This window comes from Coregonus lavaretus (genome assembly GCF_964263955.1).
Source record: "Coregonus lavaretus genome assembly, chromosome: 13".
In the NCBI taxonomy this organism is placed as follows: Eukaryota; Metazoa; Chordata; class Actinopteri; order Salmoniformes; family Salmonidae; genus Coregonus; species Coregonus lavaretus.
In genome coordinates, this window is record NC_140000.1 from 46,861,974 (window position 1) to 46,877,875 (window position 15,902).

General features: G+C 43.1%; 1 protein-coding gene across 2 annotated transcripts in view; it reads left to right on the forward strand.

Annotated features, from left to right (window-relative positions):
* Nucleotides 1-15,520, forward strand: part of LOC311140719 (PRKC apoptosis WT1 regulator protein-like) — a 69,830-nt gene extending 54,310 nt beyond the window's left edge. Inside the window, exons 4-7 of one of the 2 annotated variants that reach the window (XM_084175903.1) lie at nucleotides 1,395-1,429; nucleotides 4,888-5,008; nucleotides 6,640-6,744; nucleotides 11,903-15,520. In XM_084175903.1, the coding sequence (XP_084032029.1) occupies nucleotides 1,395-1,429; nucleotides 4,888-5,008; nucleotides 6,640-6,744; nucleotides 11,903-11,989 (348 nt within the window). In that variant the 3' untranslated portion in view covers nucleotides 11,990-15,520. The remainder of the gene's footprint in view (nucleotides 1-1,394; nucleotides 1,430-4,887; nucleotides 5,009-6,639; nucleotides 6,745-11,902) is intronic. The other variant, XM_084175904.1, reaches the window with a different exon arrangement.
* The last annotated feature ends 382 nt before the right edge of the window (nucleotides 15,521-15,902 follow it).

Below are 15,902 nucleotides of genomic sequence, written 5' to 3' on the forward strand. Positions count from 1 at the left end.
TGTAATTTTCATCATAGGTACATGTCAACTATGACAGACAAAATGAGGGAAAAAAATCCAGAAAATCACATTGTAGGATTTTTAATGAATTTATTTGCAAATTATGGTGGAAAATAAGTATTTGGTCAATAACAAAAGTTTCTCAATACTTTGTTATATACCCTTTGTTGGCAATGACACAGGTCAAACGTTTTCTGTAAGTCTTCACAAGGTTTTCACACACTGTTGCTGGTATTTTGGCCCATTCCTCCATGCAGATCTCCTCTAGAGCAGTGATGTTTTGGGGCTGTCGCTGGGCAACACAGACATTCAACTCCCTCCAAAGATTTTCTATGGGGTTGAGATCTGGAGACTGGCTAGGCCACTCCAGGACCTTGAAATGCTTCTTACGAAGCCACTCCTTCGTTGCCCGGGTGGTGTGTTTGGGATCCTTGTCATGCTGAAAGACCCAGCCACGTTTCATCTTCAATGCCCTTGCTGATGGAAGGAGGTTTTCACTCAAAATCTCACGATACATGGCCCCATTCATTCTTTCCTTTACACGGATCAGTCGTCCTGGTCCCTTTGCAGAAAAACTGGAGTTTGGAGTGTGACTGTTTGAGGTTGTGGACAGGTGTATTTTATACTGATAACAAGTTCAAACAGGTGCCATTAATACAGGTAACAAGTGGAGGACAGAGGAGCCTCTTAAAGAAGAAGTTACAGGTCTGTGAGAGCCAGAAATCTTGCTTGTTTGTAGGTGACCAAATACTTATTTTCCACCATAATTTGCAAATAAATTCATTAAAAATCCTACAATGTGATTTTCTGGATTTTTTTTTCTCAATTTGTCTGTCATAGTTGACGTGTACCTATGATGAAAATTACAGGCCTCTCTCATCTTTTTAAGTGGGAGAACTTGCACAATTGGTGGCTGACTAAATACTTTTTTCCCCCACTGTATCTCTGGTCCTGACCTCGTTTTGAAATTGAGATATTTTTGTATCATAGGGGATCAGTGGGGGCATCACCGATGCGTGGACCTTTAACTCTAAGATTAAACTAGAATGGGAAAAATGATTAACGTGTGCACCTCGAGTTACACAACAGATTGCATGGTATAACTGGGGGCTGTATGGTGATGGGTAAGCTATTAGATTCAGGGGAGCTATCTATATAAGTTCAGCAGCAAGAGGTTCAAGAAGGTTTATACACAACCTGCAGGCTTTCTGTAATCGCTATTACTGATGAATTTCTGCTGATTTTGTTGTTGTCTCTGTGCTGTTGGAAATGAACCTCCCCCTGACCTAGCCCACCAGTATGTCATGTACTGGACTGTACTGTACAGAATAACCCTGGCCTTCTGTTGTCTGAGGATCCCCTTCCTCTAACATGGCTCTCCTTTGTTTTCCTAGGATACTCTAAGATCTGGGAGTGGCCGCCACCAGAGGTGAGAAACCTTCCATATTACTTCTGTTGAGAATGAGGGCGTATATTGTTGTGTCTGGTTTGGTGGGAGTGAATGTGGCGATAAGTGAAGAAACAGAGAACCAGGAAGAGAAGGCAGCAGTTTAGTAGAATTACTATAGCAGATGACCTTGCGTGTAATTAAATAGATTTTAAAGGTTCACAACTGAAAATGTCCTCTGTGTTTATGGTGCCTGTCAGAACTAGAAGTTCCAGTTTGATTTCAATGCATCAAAAATGACAGCACAGCTTAACTCGCCAGGTGTCCTCTAGTACAGGGTTTCCCAAACTCGTTCCTGGGGCCCCCCCTGGGTGCACGTTTAGTTTTTTGCCCTAGCACTACACGGCTGATTCAAATAACCAACTCATCATCAAGCTTTGATTATTTGAATCAGCTGTGCACCCAGGGGGGACCCCAGGACCGAGTTTGGGAAACCCTGCTCTAGTAGATGACTGAACTCCAACAATAGGCGCGTACATTTTGTAAATGTTGTTCAGACTATCGTTCGACAAGTTCGCAGGCAATGCAACACTGACGTGACATGAGGGCATATCAAGCTGACCCGGTGTCTCGATAAGGAGTTGAAGTTCAATCAAGGTCGGCAAGAGTTGTTGCTGATTACAGCTTATGTCCCCTTCATACCACACACTTACTATGATTGACATATTGGAGCATACATAAGTAAATTCATCCACACCAAGCCAGTATATTTCTTGCTTATGGTGTGGCTATTGACACCTCAATTTATCTCCTTGCTACACTGCTAAATGTCCAAAGCCATAGCCATTGACACCTCAGTTTTGCTGGACACCACACTGCTAAATTCCCAACCACCATTTCGACATTCTTTTCCACCATTTGCATAAGGACAATCAGCATCAAATTGCGAAGTTCTGTGTGATCCCGGCCAAGTTCACCAGCTGACACTCCCAATCTGGTCCAATAATGATGTCCTCCTGTGATTGGCTGGCCTCCACTGTCGGGTGGTCCAGTGTTGTGGAGCAGAGCGGCTGCCAGGTGGGCGCCACAAGATGGCTGAAAGATTGGGCAACCCCGTCTCTGTGAACGCCAACAAAACTGTACAACAGGCTGCTAATGCATTCACACCATCCTCTCTCACTACACTATCATTATGGTTGATATGGGATATTATAGCTGGTTGTCAGTCTTTGGAGATGGCTTATGACTTTAAGATGGATGGGCCGTCTCTGTTCCCCTGGGGCTCCACTTTATAGTTCCTCTGCTAGCAGACCACACCAGGCATCTCAGTGCTTGTTGTGTGTGGCCGTTGGGTTACTACTCTGTTATTGGCTCTGACTCTCCTCTCCAACCACCACCTGCTGAGACCTCCAGGAGTGGATCATTGCCTCTGCCTGTCTCCCATGCGCTCTCTGCGGGGTGCTAATGGACCAGAGTGGGGAGATTAGCACCGAGGACATGGACGTTTAGACTGGGTGCCTGGCAGATGCTGCAAGCCCTGGAGACAGAGGGAGGGAGGGCGAGCGAGCGAGCTATAGCTCCATGGTGAGCGGGGAAGGTCAATGCCATGATGGGGCCCGCACTTTGGAACATACTCTGTGTGTGTGTGTGTGTGTGTGTGTGTGTGTGTGTGTGTGTGTGTGTTTGCACCTACAAGGGAGGAGTGGCCTCGATGAGCCTCTGCAAAAGAAAATGAAATTCACTTTATCTAGGCGTAGGCAAGTGCCATGGAGAGCATTTCAAGGACTTTCTCTCCATCAAAAGCAATGGGCACAACACTTTTTAGTTCTGAAAAGAGTGAGTGAAAATAATCTCTGTGGGCTCAGCCTCTGAGTTACTGAGGAAGTAAATGTCAAATAGCCCCCAAAAACTGCATTACTGCCTGTGAGTGTTTGTATTATGAGTGGTGGAGCCTCCTGGCTAAAGAAAATAGTTTTTTATTTTATTTTTTATTTCACCTTTATTTAACCAGGTAAGCCAGTTGAGAACAAGTTCTCATTTACAACTGCGACCTGGCCAAGATAAAGCAAAGAAGTGCGATAAAAACAACAACACAGAGTTACCGAAAGGTTAGGTCGACTGGTGAAAAGCTGTCGACCTGAGCCGACTAGGTGAAAAGTCTGCCGATGTGCCCTTGAGCAAGGCACTTAACCCTAATTGCTCCTGTAAGTCGTTCTGGATAAGAGCGTCTGCTAAATGACTAAAATGTAAATGTAAAATGTACATATGGGGTAAAAAATACAACAGAAAATATATATACAGTGTGTGCAAATGTAGCAAGTTATGGAGGTAAGGCAATAAATAGGCTATAGTGCAAAATAATTACAATTAGTATTGAGTCATGGCTGATCAAAGCTGGGATGAATACGGCATTACTCAGATGGAAGGGGAGATGGGTCTGATTTCTGCCTCTAGGGAGCTTGTGATTGTATAGTCTCAAACTCTTTAGACCTTTTATTTTATTTTACTGCTCAGCATAAGTAGATATTCAACCTTGTTTAAGAAGTATTGAAGCTTGCTTTCCTGTAATGCAGACATACTGTACTCCTCCAAGAGAGTGGTATCTCTCTTAGTTTAACTGGTCTATTGAATGCCTAGTAGGTAGCAGCCTAAACACACTACAGGTGGTATTACATTTACATTTGAGTCAAAAAGGATGGTCCTTTTTGAGAAATATGCAGAAAACCCTGTCAAGCAATGAGGGGAAGCCCACAGGCTGCCCAATAATTTGATTCCCGGAGAGAGTTTTTGGACCCGGCACAATCCGCACAGGTACAAATATGAGGTAATTATTGAAATAAAGCCGCTAGGAAATAAGTTCCAATATTCCCCTCGCTGCCCTTGAGTCTTCTCTCAGAGAAGAGCAAGAACGAGAAAGGGGGAGCGAGAGAAAGAGAGAGCTGTTTATGTTCCTCAATAGCTGGACCCTGTAGCACCTCTTTTCACTAGCCGATGAATAGGGACGCTTTGTTTGCTAATGACATGAAGTGGATTTATGCAGGGCGCTCTTCACACATCTGGTCATATTTAAATTGCCTCATACTCAGAATCCATTCTTCGCCTTTGGAGATAAAACCCATCAGAGTTCTATGTTCTAATAGAATAAAAGGTAAAAAAGCTTTAGAAAGGTATAAATACTTGTTCTCTCCACACTTAACTCTGAGCATTTAGAGCTGTAGTGTGCATTCAACAGTGTCTGAGTCATACACTACCACAGCTTTTCAGTTTTTATGTGAGACTTTTGAATGTCAGGGAACATCTCACAAATGTGAGGTTTATACGTTGTTAATGGGATTTACTTCACAAACTACGTGTGTGTGTGTGTGTGTGTGTGTGTGTGTGTGTGCGCGCGCATTGTGCGTGTGTGCTGTACCCAGTTATTATTATTATTATTATTATTGACATGAGTCTGTGTTGAAAGCATTGGTGTTGGTCAGAAGTATTGATGTGTGTTGTGGCAGCAGCTCTGGAGGTCCTGGTTCTGAGGAGGAGGCGGGGGGAAACAGTCGACACCGCCGCAACCGTCACGGCAACGCCACCGTACCCGGAGGACTGGAGAGGAGGGTGGAGGAACTGGAAAAGGTACTTGAAATTAGGCTTGCTCTACCATTTCCCCCAGAAGTGTGGACTCGGTCACTCCCCATCATGCATTTAACACATTGGATTAGTGCAAGTAAGCATGGCTGGTGGAAGGTTCCGCATTAGGCCTATCGTTCACTAGTTGACAACTCTATTGCAATGTAGCCTTATCCATCTATCCAATGTTTATAATGTGACTGTGATGATGTCTTTTTTGATTATTTCAGAGTGACTGTTATGTTTCTTGGCACATTTGACATTTTATTGTTGGTATTTGTTATCATTTCTATCTACTGCTATTTCTCTCTCTCATTTCCTGAAAGCCCTCTGTCTGTCCTTCTGTCCGTCTGTCACAGGGGCAGAGAGACTTTGATTGGTCTCCACTCCCCAGGCCCTGCTGCTATAATTGTTTTTAAAACATCTATCAGAATCCTGAAAAATCTTGAGGATTTCTTTTAAAAGATGAATTCCTCTCTTGAGTCGATTGAGCGGTTGCACAGTCTGGCCTAGCTGTTCGTCTTAAATCAGTTGTAGCCCTCCTATATTCCTGACTGCAATATCTCCTCTGTGTGTTCAGTCAAATAATGTCCTTTACTGGAGGGAGGGAGGGAGGGAGAGTTCTCTCTTCCCCATTACATTTTTACATTTTAGTCATTTAGCAGACGCTCTTATCCAGAGCAACTTACAGGAGCAATTAGGGTTAAGTGCCTTGCTCAAGGGCACATCGACAGATTTTTCACCTAGTCTGCTTGGGGATTAGAACCAGCAACCTTTCGGTTACTGGTACAACGCTCTTAACCACTAAGCTACCTGCCGCCCATGACCCTGTTCTTATGAAACACTCTGTACTCCCTCTCCATCACTTTTTAGATTCTCAAATGTCACCCCGGTCCAGTCCATTTATAAAAGAAAAACTACTGCTTTCACTTGCCACGACGCCTGTAAATTAAGAGTTCGCACATCACTGGCAAGTTCGAGAGAGCAGTCTGTGCACTTTAGTTTTGTATTGATTTTCAGCAAGTTGTCGCTGGTCTCTGGCTTGTTGTTTAAATGCAGTATATTTCATAGCTTTATACAACATTGACAAATGTGCTGCGTCCTTAATTGCTTTGAGTATCACATTGTAGTGTCATTCATCTTGATAATGAAAGTACTGTTTTACTTTGACGCTTCAGTTACCCAAGTAACTCGGGTAACCCTCCATAAGATAAATGTTACCTTCCGTAGCCTGAAGATTTATGGTTGCCACTGTATGGACATGAAGCTGCATTATGTTTGATGTTTTCTCGTTGCTATAGGGGTTTCCATGGAAAACAGTTCACACTTATCTGTAGTATAAACGAAGTTAAGCTGGAGAGGCAGATTCCTGGCGAGCATTTATTTCGGAGCGTAAATATCAACGTGAAACGTGACCATATGTCCACATGGCTTAGGCTTCTATATTTGCGCTCTCTCTCTCTCTCTCTCTCTCTCTCTCTCTCTCTCTCTCTCTCTCTCTCTCTCTCTGTCTCTCTGTCTCTCTGTCTCTCTGTCTCTCTGTCTCTCTCTGTGTCTGTGTCTGTCTGTCTGGACCATACCAAAGTGCTGCAGTATGTGTTCTACTGTTAACAGAGCTCTTTGTCCCTTCTTCTCAGGAGCTGGCCAGACAGCGGCAAGAGAACGGGCAGCTGCTGAAAGCTCACCAGGACAAAGATGACCTGATTGGAAAGCTGAAGGAGGAGATTGACTTGCTGAATAGAGTGAGTGTTGGAGAGGGTCGCCCAGGGTTGAGAGGGTAGAGGTGGGCTAGGGTGTTGGAGAGGTTCACCCAGGGTTGAGACGGTAGAGGTTGGCTAGGGTGTTGGAGAGGGTCACCCAGGGTTGAGAGGGTAGAAGTAGGCTAGGGTGTTGGAGAGGGTCGCCCAGGGTTGAGAGGGTTGAGTTAGGCTAGGGTGTTGGAGAGGGTCGCCCAGGGTTGAGAGGGTAGAGGTGGGCTAGGGTGTTGGAGAGGGTCACCCAGGGTTGAGAGGGTAGAGGTGGGCTAGGGTGTTGGAGAGGGTCACCCAGGGTTGAGAGGGTAGAAGTAGGCTAGGGTGTTGGAGAGGGTCACCCAGGGTTGAGAGGGTAGAGTTGGGCTAGGGTGTTGGAGAGGGTCACCCAGGGTTGAGAGGGTAGAGTTAGGCTAGGGAGCCACTAAGGCACAGAGAGTTAAGTCATTTACAGGTATTTTGAAGAGGTTACTATACACATGTTAGAGCAACAAGGCTAGATCTACTTTCATAATTGTTAGATATTAATAGTATGCTCCTTAAATTATAACGTGTCCCTCTAGTCTAGAACACAGGTATAGTAATGTATACCTTCAGTTGAAGTCGGAAGTTTACAAACACCTTAGCCAAATACATTTAAACTCAGTTGTTCACAATTCCTGACATTTAATCCTAGTAGAAATTCTCTGTCTTAGGTCAGTTAGGATCACCACATTATTTTAAGAATGTGTAATGTCAGAATAATAGTAGAGAAAATGTTTTATTTCTTTCATCACATTCCCAGTGGGTCAGAAGTTTACATACACTCAATTAGTATTTGGTAGCATTGCCTTTAAATTGTTTAACTTGGGGCAAACGTTTTGGGTAGCCTTCCACAAGCTTCCCACAATAAGTTGGGTGAATTTTGGCCCATTCCTCCTGACAGAGCTGATGTAACTGAGTCAGGTTTGTAGGCCTCCTTGCTCACACACGCCTTTTCAGTTCTGCCCACACATTTTGTATAGGATTGAGGTCAGGGCTTTGTGATGGCCACTCCAATACCTTGACTTTGTTGTCCTTAAGCCATTTTGCCACAACTTTGGAAGTATGCTTGGGGTCATTGTCCATTTGGAAGACCCATTTGCGACCAAGCTTTAACTTCCTGACTGATGTCTTGAGATGTTGCTTCAATATATCCACATAATTTTCCTTCCTCATGATGCCATCTATTTTGTGAAGTGCACCAGTCCCTCCTGCAGCAAAGCACCCCCACAGCATGATGCTGCCACCGCCGTGCTTCACGGTTGGAATGGTGTTCTTTGGCTTGCAAGCGTCCCCCTTTTTCCTCCAAACATAATGATGGTCATTATGGCCAAACAGTTCTATTTTTGTTTCATCAGACCAGAGGACATTTCTCCAAAAAGTACGACCTTTGTCCCCATGTGCAGTTGCAAACCATAGTCTGGCTTTTTTATGGCGGTTTTGGAGCAGTGGCTTCTTCCTTGCTGAGCGGCCTTTCAGGTTATGTCGATATAGGACTCGTTTTACTGTGGATATAGATACTTTTGTACCTGTTTCCTCCAGCATCTTCACAAGGTCCTTTGCTGTTGTTCTGGGATTGATTTGCACTTTTTGCACCAAAGTACATTCATCTCTAGGAGACAGAACGCGTCTCCTTCCTCAGCGGTATGACGGCTGCGTGGTCCCATGGTGTTTATACTTGCGTACTATTGTTTGTACATTACACAGATGAACGTGGTACCTTCAGGCGTTTGGAAATTGCTCCCAAGGATGAACCAGACTTGTGGAGGTCTATAAAAATGTTTCTGAGTTATTTTCTGATTTCTTTTGATTTTCCCATGATGTCAAGCAAAGAGGCACTGAGTTTGAAGGTAGGCCTTGAAATACATCCACAGGTACACCTCCAATTGACTCAAATGATGTCAATTAGCCTATCAGAAGCTACTAAAGCCATGACATCATTTTCTGGAATTTTCCAAGCTGTTTAAAGGCACAGTCAACTTAGTGTATGTAAACTTCTGACCCACTGGAATTTTGATACAGTGAACTATAAGTTAAATTATCTGTCTGTAAACAATTGTTGGAAAAATTACTTGTGTCATGCACAAAGTAGATGTCCTAACCGACTTGCCAAAACTATAGTTTGTTAAGAAGAAATTTGTGGTTGAAAAACGAGTTTTAATGACTCCAACCTAAGTGTATGTAAACTTCCGACTTCAACTGTACATGTTTTTTCCAGTAATCCTTTGATGGACAATACTGTTTGATGGACAACTGTCTTGCCATGTCTAACTGCCACAGTTAAAGATGCACTATGCAGAAATCGCTCTGCCATTTCCTGGTTGCAAAAATTCTAATAGTTCTCTTAATTTTAGTTTATGTGATAAAACTGGCATGTATAGTGTAGAGAATCATTGTACCATCCAAACCGCACACATAGAACAGATCTACCGCTTCTTAGACTTGCTTTCAATAAGAATGACTGATCTATAACACACTTTTCTATGTGAATTTGGTCAGGTTGCCCAAAAAGTTATATATTGCAACTTACATTTTATTATAGTTTCTCTTTAATTGTCAGTTGAAAGCTCATGTCATTTTTAGTAACTGTGCACTGCAGAGGAAACATGGAGCTGTTCAGTCTCACACAGCTGTGTTGAGTGAAGCCGAGGACTAAATAGAACCGATTGCCAAATTACCACGTTGCTATCTACGGGCAATCAGCTTGATATTGTAAAGCTGCTTCTCGGATAAGCAGAAGATTACAATTATCCAGCACTTGCTAGGAGTAACACTCACACAGGCACCCCCCAAAACTCGTTTTCTCTCTCTTTATCTCCCGTACCCCAACCTCTGAACTGGATCTGATTGGTGTTTTATCAACATTTTAAACTCATTGTCAACCACACGGGTCGTAACCCCGTCCGGTTTTGGTCTGCAGAGCCTGAAGCAAACGATATGCAGACCCGTTGGAGGTGGAGAGCTCTTCAGTTTCACTCCCCTGCACCCCGTGGCAGTTTGGAGAAACAACTTTTGAGATTCGCTGTGTGCCCGCCTGACTTAAAACAGCTGCCCTTTTGAAAACATGACATTTTCCCTTCCCTGACAGAGAGTATCGGATCTAGTCTTAAGAAAACACTAGGCCCCTCCTATAAGAGTCCTTATGCCAATCAACATCCTACACATGGTGGTTAAGATAACCCTTGTGGTGTGGAGTACGAATCTGATTTCCATCATCCCCTGAGATGTAATGTGACTCATAACCACTTGGGTTATCAGCCTGTAATTAATTAATCATTAGTCAATTAATGTTATGTATGCATTTCATCTCTAGGAGGCTAAATCCACAGACTCTGAATGTAAAGAGACAACTGTGTCTCATATGCCTCGTTCTTTAGAGACCAATTGGCACCAGGGAGTCAGCTCTGTGACAGCCTACATGCAAATACCCCACACCCTGTCTCCACACCTACTGTAGACTCACACCGTATACAGAGATGCAATTACTGGGGTCCTCTGAAACACAGATTCCTCAGCATTTCTCCTGTTGTTATTTTGTATTTTTCTAAAGTAGATGGCATTCACTCACATTGAAGGTTTCATAGATCATTGTCTAGCTCCTAGCATTGAAGATTAGGAAGAAACCTCAACAGCGGGTCTCATTTCTGTTTTTCTGTTGGTCTAACCAGAGGTTGGAGTTTCTGTTTCCTGAGTCTACATTCTTGGTCCAGTGTTCCCAGCGCTCTGAGACCATCAACAAACTCTCCCCATCGCATGACCCCTGCTCCTGTTATCTGGGTCACATATTTTGGCAACGTTTTTGGCATTGGGAAACCCAGCAGGGGGCCTCCCAAAGCCTTTCATCTCTGAAATATTCCAAAAGAGAGTTTGCAGCCCTCCTCGATGAGGCGTTCGAAGGCAAACAGGCCCTGAGTCTAACCTGCCAACAAATACAGTTGCCGGTCAGTGTTGATTTTGCACATTTCAGGAACTTGCAAGTGTCCACTAGGCCTGGCTGTCTTTGTCTTCACATTTCTTCATTAAGATAGGCTGTAGGCTATGAGCCATCTGGCCAAATGGAGGAGTCCATATAACTGTTGGATCAGAGAGCCCTGATAGCATCACATAAACAGGACCTCATAAGAGGCAGTCTCCCTGTGGGAACACTCTCCGGGGCGATAGTGATCAGAAATGCCCTTGGAGAGGTTACTGCAAGGCCTGATGGGAAGGCAGGGGATAAGGGACAGATCCAGTGTGGCGTCTCTTTCTCGCGGCGCTTGAAGATTGAACTGTGACTCACTAGCAAAGTTTGTTTTGTCGTGAAGGCTTGGATAAGGCTGAGGTGCTGGCAGATGACATGACCCCGGAGAACATCTGACTCTGGGTATTGGCTACATAGAACACAGGGTCAAGCAGGTGCATGCAAGTTGAAGTACATGTAGATATAATCTATGTTGGGAGATTCAATTAACATTTACATTTACATTTACGTCATTTAGCAGACGCTCTTATCCAGAGCGACTTACAAATTGGTGCATTCACCTTATAGCCAATTAAATGTGAATACAGTTATTAGTCGGTTGTAACTTAAAAAGGTTGAAGTGGTATGCCGGAGGCCAGAAAAACAATGTCATGGCTATCGAGTGGATCTAGCAGCCGTCTGATCTGAAATGAGCCGGCTTTTCTCACCTTGTGTCAGAGCTGACAGTGAGCTTTTCTGTAGCCACACCATGTCTGTGGCTCTGTGACCTCCCGTGTTTGACTCTCAGACAACCTCGCTTTTTAAGTTTCCGACAAGTGCGGATTGGCTAATCGTGACGGTCGCCTGTCGCTGCGGCCAGTGATGGAGGAAGCCGAAAATGAGAAGTGTCACTTTTAGATCAGCGCTTTGATGAGAGGGCGTCGTGGCAACGGGGCTCCTCATTTGTGGCTAATTGGAGCTGTTCAAGTTTAATTCGTTATTATCAAGGCAATTCTGCTGAAGGGAGACCCGGGAGGTGAAACTCTTCGTTCCACCTCCCACACTCTCACTCTCATCTTTCTCTAAACTGACAAGCTATCTCCTCCGAGGTAAAAAGCATAGTGATGGTATGTGACTTCCTTTAGATCTGGCTGAAGTGGAGCTGTCTCCTTTGTTGTTGTTTTGCAGGACCTTGACGACATTGAGGAGGAGAACGAGCAGCTGAAGCAGGAGAACAAGACTCTCCTGAAGGTGGTGGGCCAGCTGACGAGGTAGAACCCAACGGGCCACGGAACCCCACTTCCAAAAAGAACAAACCTCCCCCTCTTCAACCGAGTGCCCCACCCAAGGCCTTACACCACCTGCTCTCACCCACCCTTCTCTTTCCACCCTCGGGCCAAAAGTCCAGCAGCAGCATGTCCTTTATCTGTGTCGGTGGTGTGTCTATTGTTGCCGCTGGGTGGAAGAGGACATTTAAAAGTCGTTTCTAGAGCCTTTGTGTCTTAAACGCACCTTGAGCGTCCTCCCTAATAATGCTTTTATTCAGTTCTGAGGGGAAACTGATGGCACCGAGAGATCTAGTCCTATTTAGATCCCATGTGGTGTCTAAATGAGGTTCTGTGATGGTATATTTAATGTAAATCTCTTGTACATAGGCCATTGAAAAAATATTTGTTTTGGGGGGGATGAATCTTAAAAAAGGAAATTGAATGTACGTGGTGCATCACCGAGCACATGAGGGATGTTTTGTTTATTTTAGGAACTAATAAATGTCTTGGACATTTTGACTCTAATGATCTGTCGACCAAGGTCTACCGCATTTGCCCAGGTTATGTGCAACCGGCTCTCTGTGCTTCTGTTAATCTGCATCATTACAATGTAAATGCATTGTCAGCCCAGAGGCCATATCCTTCTCAGCACTAAAACCTGGTCTCCAACTGCACGTGAAAGAACTGGCTCTGCGATGGAGCCTGTGTCATTTAGACCAAATTCAAGACAAAATCCCTGCTACCATCAGCCAAAGGGGGCATAATGCCTTGCACATTACGTAAGTCTTTTTTGGAAATCCATTAGTTCCATTTCCCCAAGGGGATAAAAAAAAAGCCTGGTGCTTTTTCTGTTCATGTTGATGCCGCTTTTACTCTCTTGTTCCGATTTCTACTTGGTACATTTTAGTCACACCTAGGGTATGGCAAAGTGAGGGGTTGGGGGATAACATTGAAGCTTATTTACTGCATTTCTACACAATTTAAAAACTCTCAAATGCTATTTGGAGAACCGCAAAAACAAGCAAAATTGACTCCAGCCATAACACACTAAACTGTTATTGCCTTTTAATTGCGATTGGAATGATTTTAGTAGTCTATTTTAAATAGTTGGTGTTGAGCTAGGGTATGTCGACTGCCATACTCTGCCATACCCAATTGACACCCTGATTTTAATCCAGGTGGTATATTTGAAACCTGAAGTCATTCAAATATATATATCCCCATTATAAATCATAAGAAGCAAGCAACTCGTTTTCATTAATTCTGTGCTTTATAGCCATTTCAATGTTGAAAATTAAATATTATACTATTGTTGATGGTGAGAAGTCTTGGGGTTACACCCCAGTAGAAATACATGTGGAATCTTTTTAAATGCATTTTGCATCTGTAATTCAAGCGTTTACAACTTGTTTTGGTTGCAATATTGATAGATGTAGCTGCTCTTGGTATATAGTGAGCAAGATTTATAGAGTAAGCTACTGCAGTGCATTTTGTTGTATGATAACCAAATCAACTGAAGGAACATACTTTTTGAAATGCATCTCTTTTTGATTTCTCAAGACAGTGATGTGGCTGTGAGAAGGTCTATTACTTTACACAGATGTATTTAGATCATTGCATTACATACATGGGCCCATTTTGTGCTGAAACAAATGGCTCTTGCGTCATGTATTCTGTAAAGCCCACTGGGTGGTAAATATTTTAGGATTTAGACTTTACTGGGGTACATCTCGATATAGAACCCCCTCTTACCGGTAGACACACACACAAAGACACACAAAGACACACATATACACACAACCCTTACAGAAAAAACACATGATTTGACATGTTTATTTCACATGTTGTGTTTTTGGAACTGTGAAATCATGTGAAACCATGTGTTTTTTGGAGCACTTCACATGTGATGATATTTCACGTGGAGTTTCACATGTGATCACATAACCTTTCACATTTTGATTCAAATATTTTGGGGGCTATATTTCTTTTCACTTGAGATTTCACAGGTGATGCCCTGCAAACAAGAGTCGTTAGAATACAAACAGTGCTTTTAACATAGTGTTTTCAACTTACATATTTGACACACTTTGACATGCATGATTACATTGTGTATGTTTATTTATACAGTAATTATTATTCAACATGTCTTCACCTGGGATTTAAACTCACAACCTCTTCGTTCATGGCATTCCGACATATTCCTACACTTTGGACTTCAAAGTAAATCTCAGTTTTGTTAAAAGTACAGATTTTTCGTAGTGATTCAGGAGTAACATTAAAACACGGTAATATGCCCCACCAACATTAGACCACTATACAGATAACCCTCAAATTGCTGAAATAAGTAAATGAAATCAATGATGAGAGAATAAATAAATAAAAATAAATAATTAGTCATTTAGCAGACGCTCTTATCCAGAGCGACTTACAGGAGCAATTAGGGTTAAGTGCCTTGCTCAAGGGCACATCGACAGATTTTTCACCTAGTCGGTTCGGGGATTAGAACCAGCGACCTTTCGGTTACTGGCACAATGCTCTTAACCACTAAGCTACCTGCTAAGCTACTAGTTAGATTAACTGATAACTAAAATAGCAGTGTAGATGGCACTCTTTTGCTATGTGCAGAGATGTAGTATAGTTAATACATGTGTAGGGGAATGCTACAGAGTTTGTGGTGCAGTAGAAAGATCAGCTTAACCCAAATCCAGAGGTTGTGAGTTCAAATCCCAAGTGGGGTCATATTGAAAAGTCAGTACTTAACTACTAAGTGATCATGTCAAATGTAATCATATTGACATTGTTTAAAGATTTGTACACTATTTTAGCTGAACAGCGTACCACTTACTTTAAAACCACCATACCATGTAATTACTTTACTTATCACGTGACATCCTGATGAATGGTAAAACAAAGGTCTTGAAAACATCTTACAAACATCCTAACATGGTCCTCAATGACTTTCTTGGGATGTTGTCGTGGTCCCCTGGAGGTTTTTGTCTAGTTCCAGTTTTGTTCAAGGGATGTCCCACTGGACGTTTTTAGGACATTCTTGGGATGTTGTGTCATGGTCCCCTGGAGGTTTTTGTCTAGTTCCCGGTTTGTTTCAAGGATGTCTCCCAGGACGTTGTTAGGACGTTCTTGGGATGTTGTCATGGTCCCCTGAAGGTTTTTATCTAGCTCAAATGTTGTCACGTGTAGTTTCATGGTATCACATGTTGTCAAAATTGTTTTCACAAGTAGTTTAATGCTATCACGTTGAAATGTTGCATCCCGATGTTGTTACATTTTACTCAAATGTTGTCAAGTGTAGTTTCATGGTATCACGTTAACATTTTGCTTCCCATGTTGTCACATTTATTTCACATATCATGCTATCACATGTTGCTTTTACATGTTGTCGCATGTTATCACATGAACTTCACATGTGATCATGTGAAATTCATGTGGTTTTTCTGTAAGGGACACACACCTCTTTCCTCTCTCTACATTATGCATGTACAGAAGATGAAGTCATTTAATAAAAGTTTGATTATCTCTCTGTCGACTCGTTAGTGTTCATTAAGGCTAATTTGATGTGATGATAAGATGCCACTGAGCCGGTAATGTAACGTGACAGCGATGGTTCAGCTGTCACAATAGACACACTGTGTGCTCCCCGACCATGGTTATTCATCAAGGCCAATCACCTCGCAGTCTGACTGGAGAGGGACCACCCATCCCTGGCGACGGCGTGTCTCCAAGACGCAGCGACGCTGGACTAATATCACAATGCCATCCAAGTCATTAGTCCCTCACCTTGAGAGAAGAGGGACAGGATGGCTTCCTATCAGGACTAAAGTAAAGGTAATTGTCTCATCTTCCTAGAATTGCCCCAGGGTGGTCCAGCACCATTCCTATTAGCATTTTTATAGAAAGTTGTA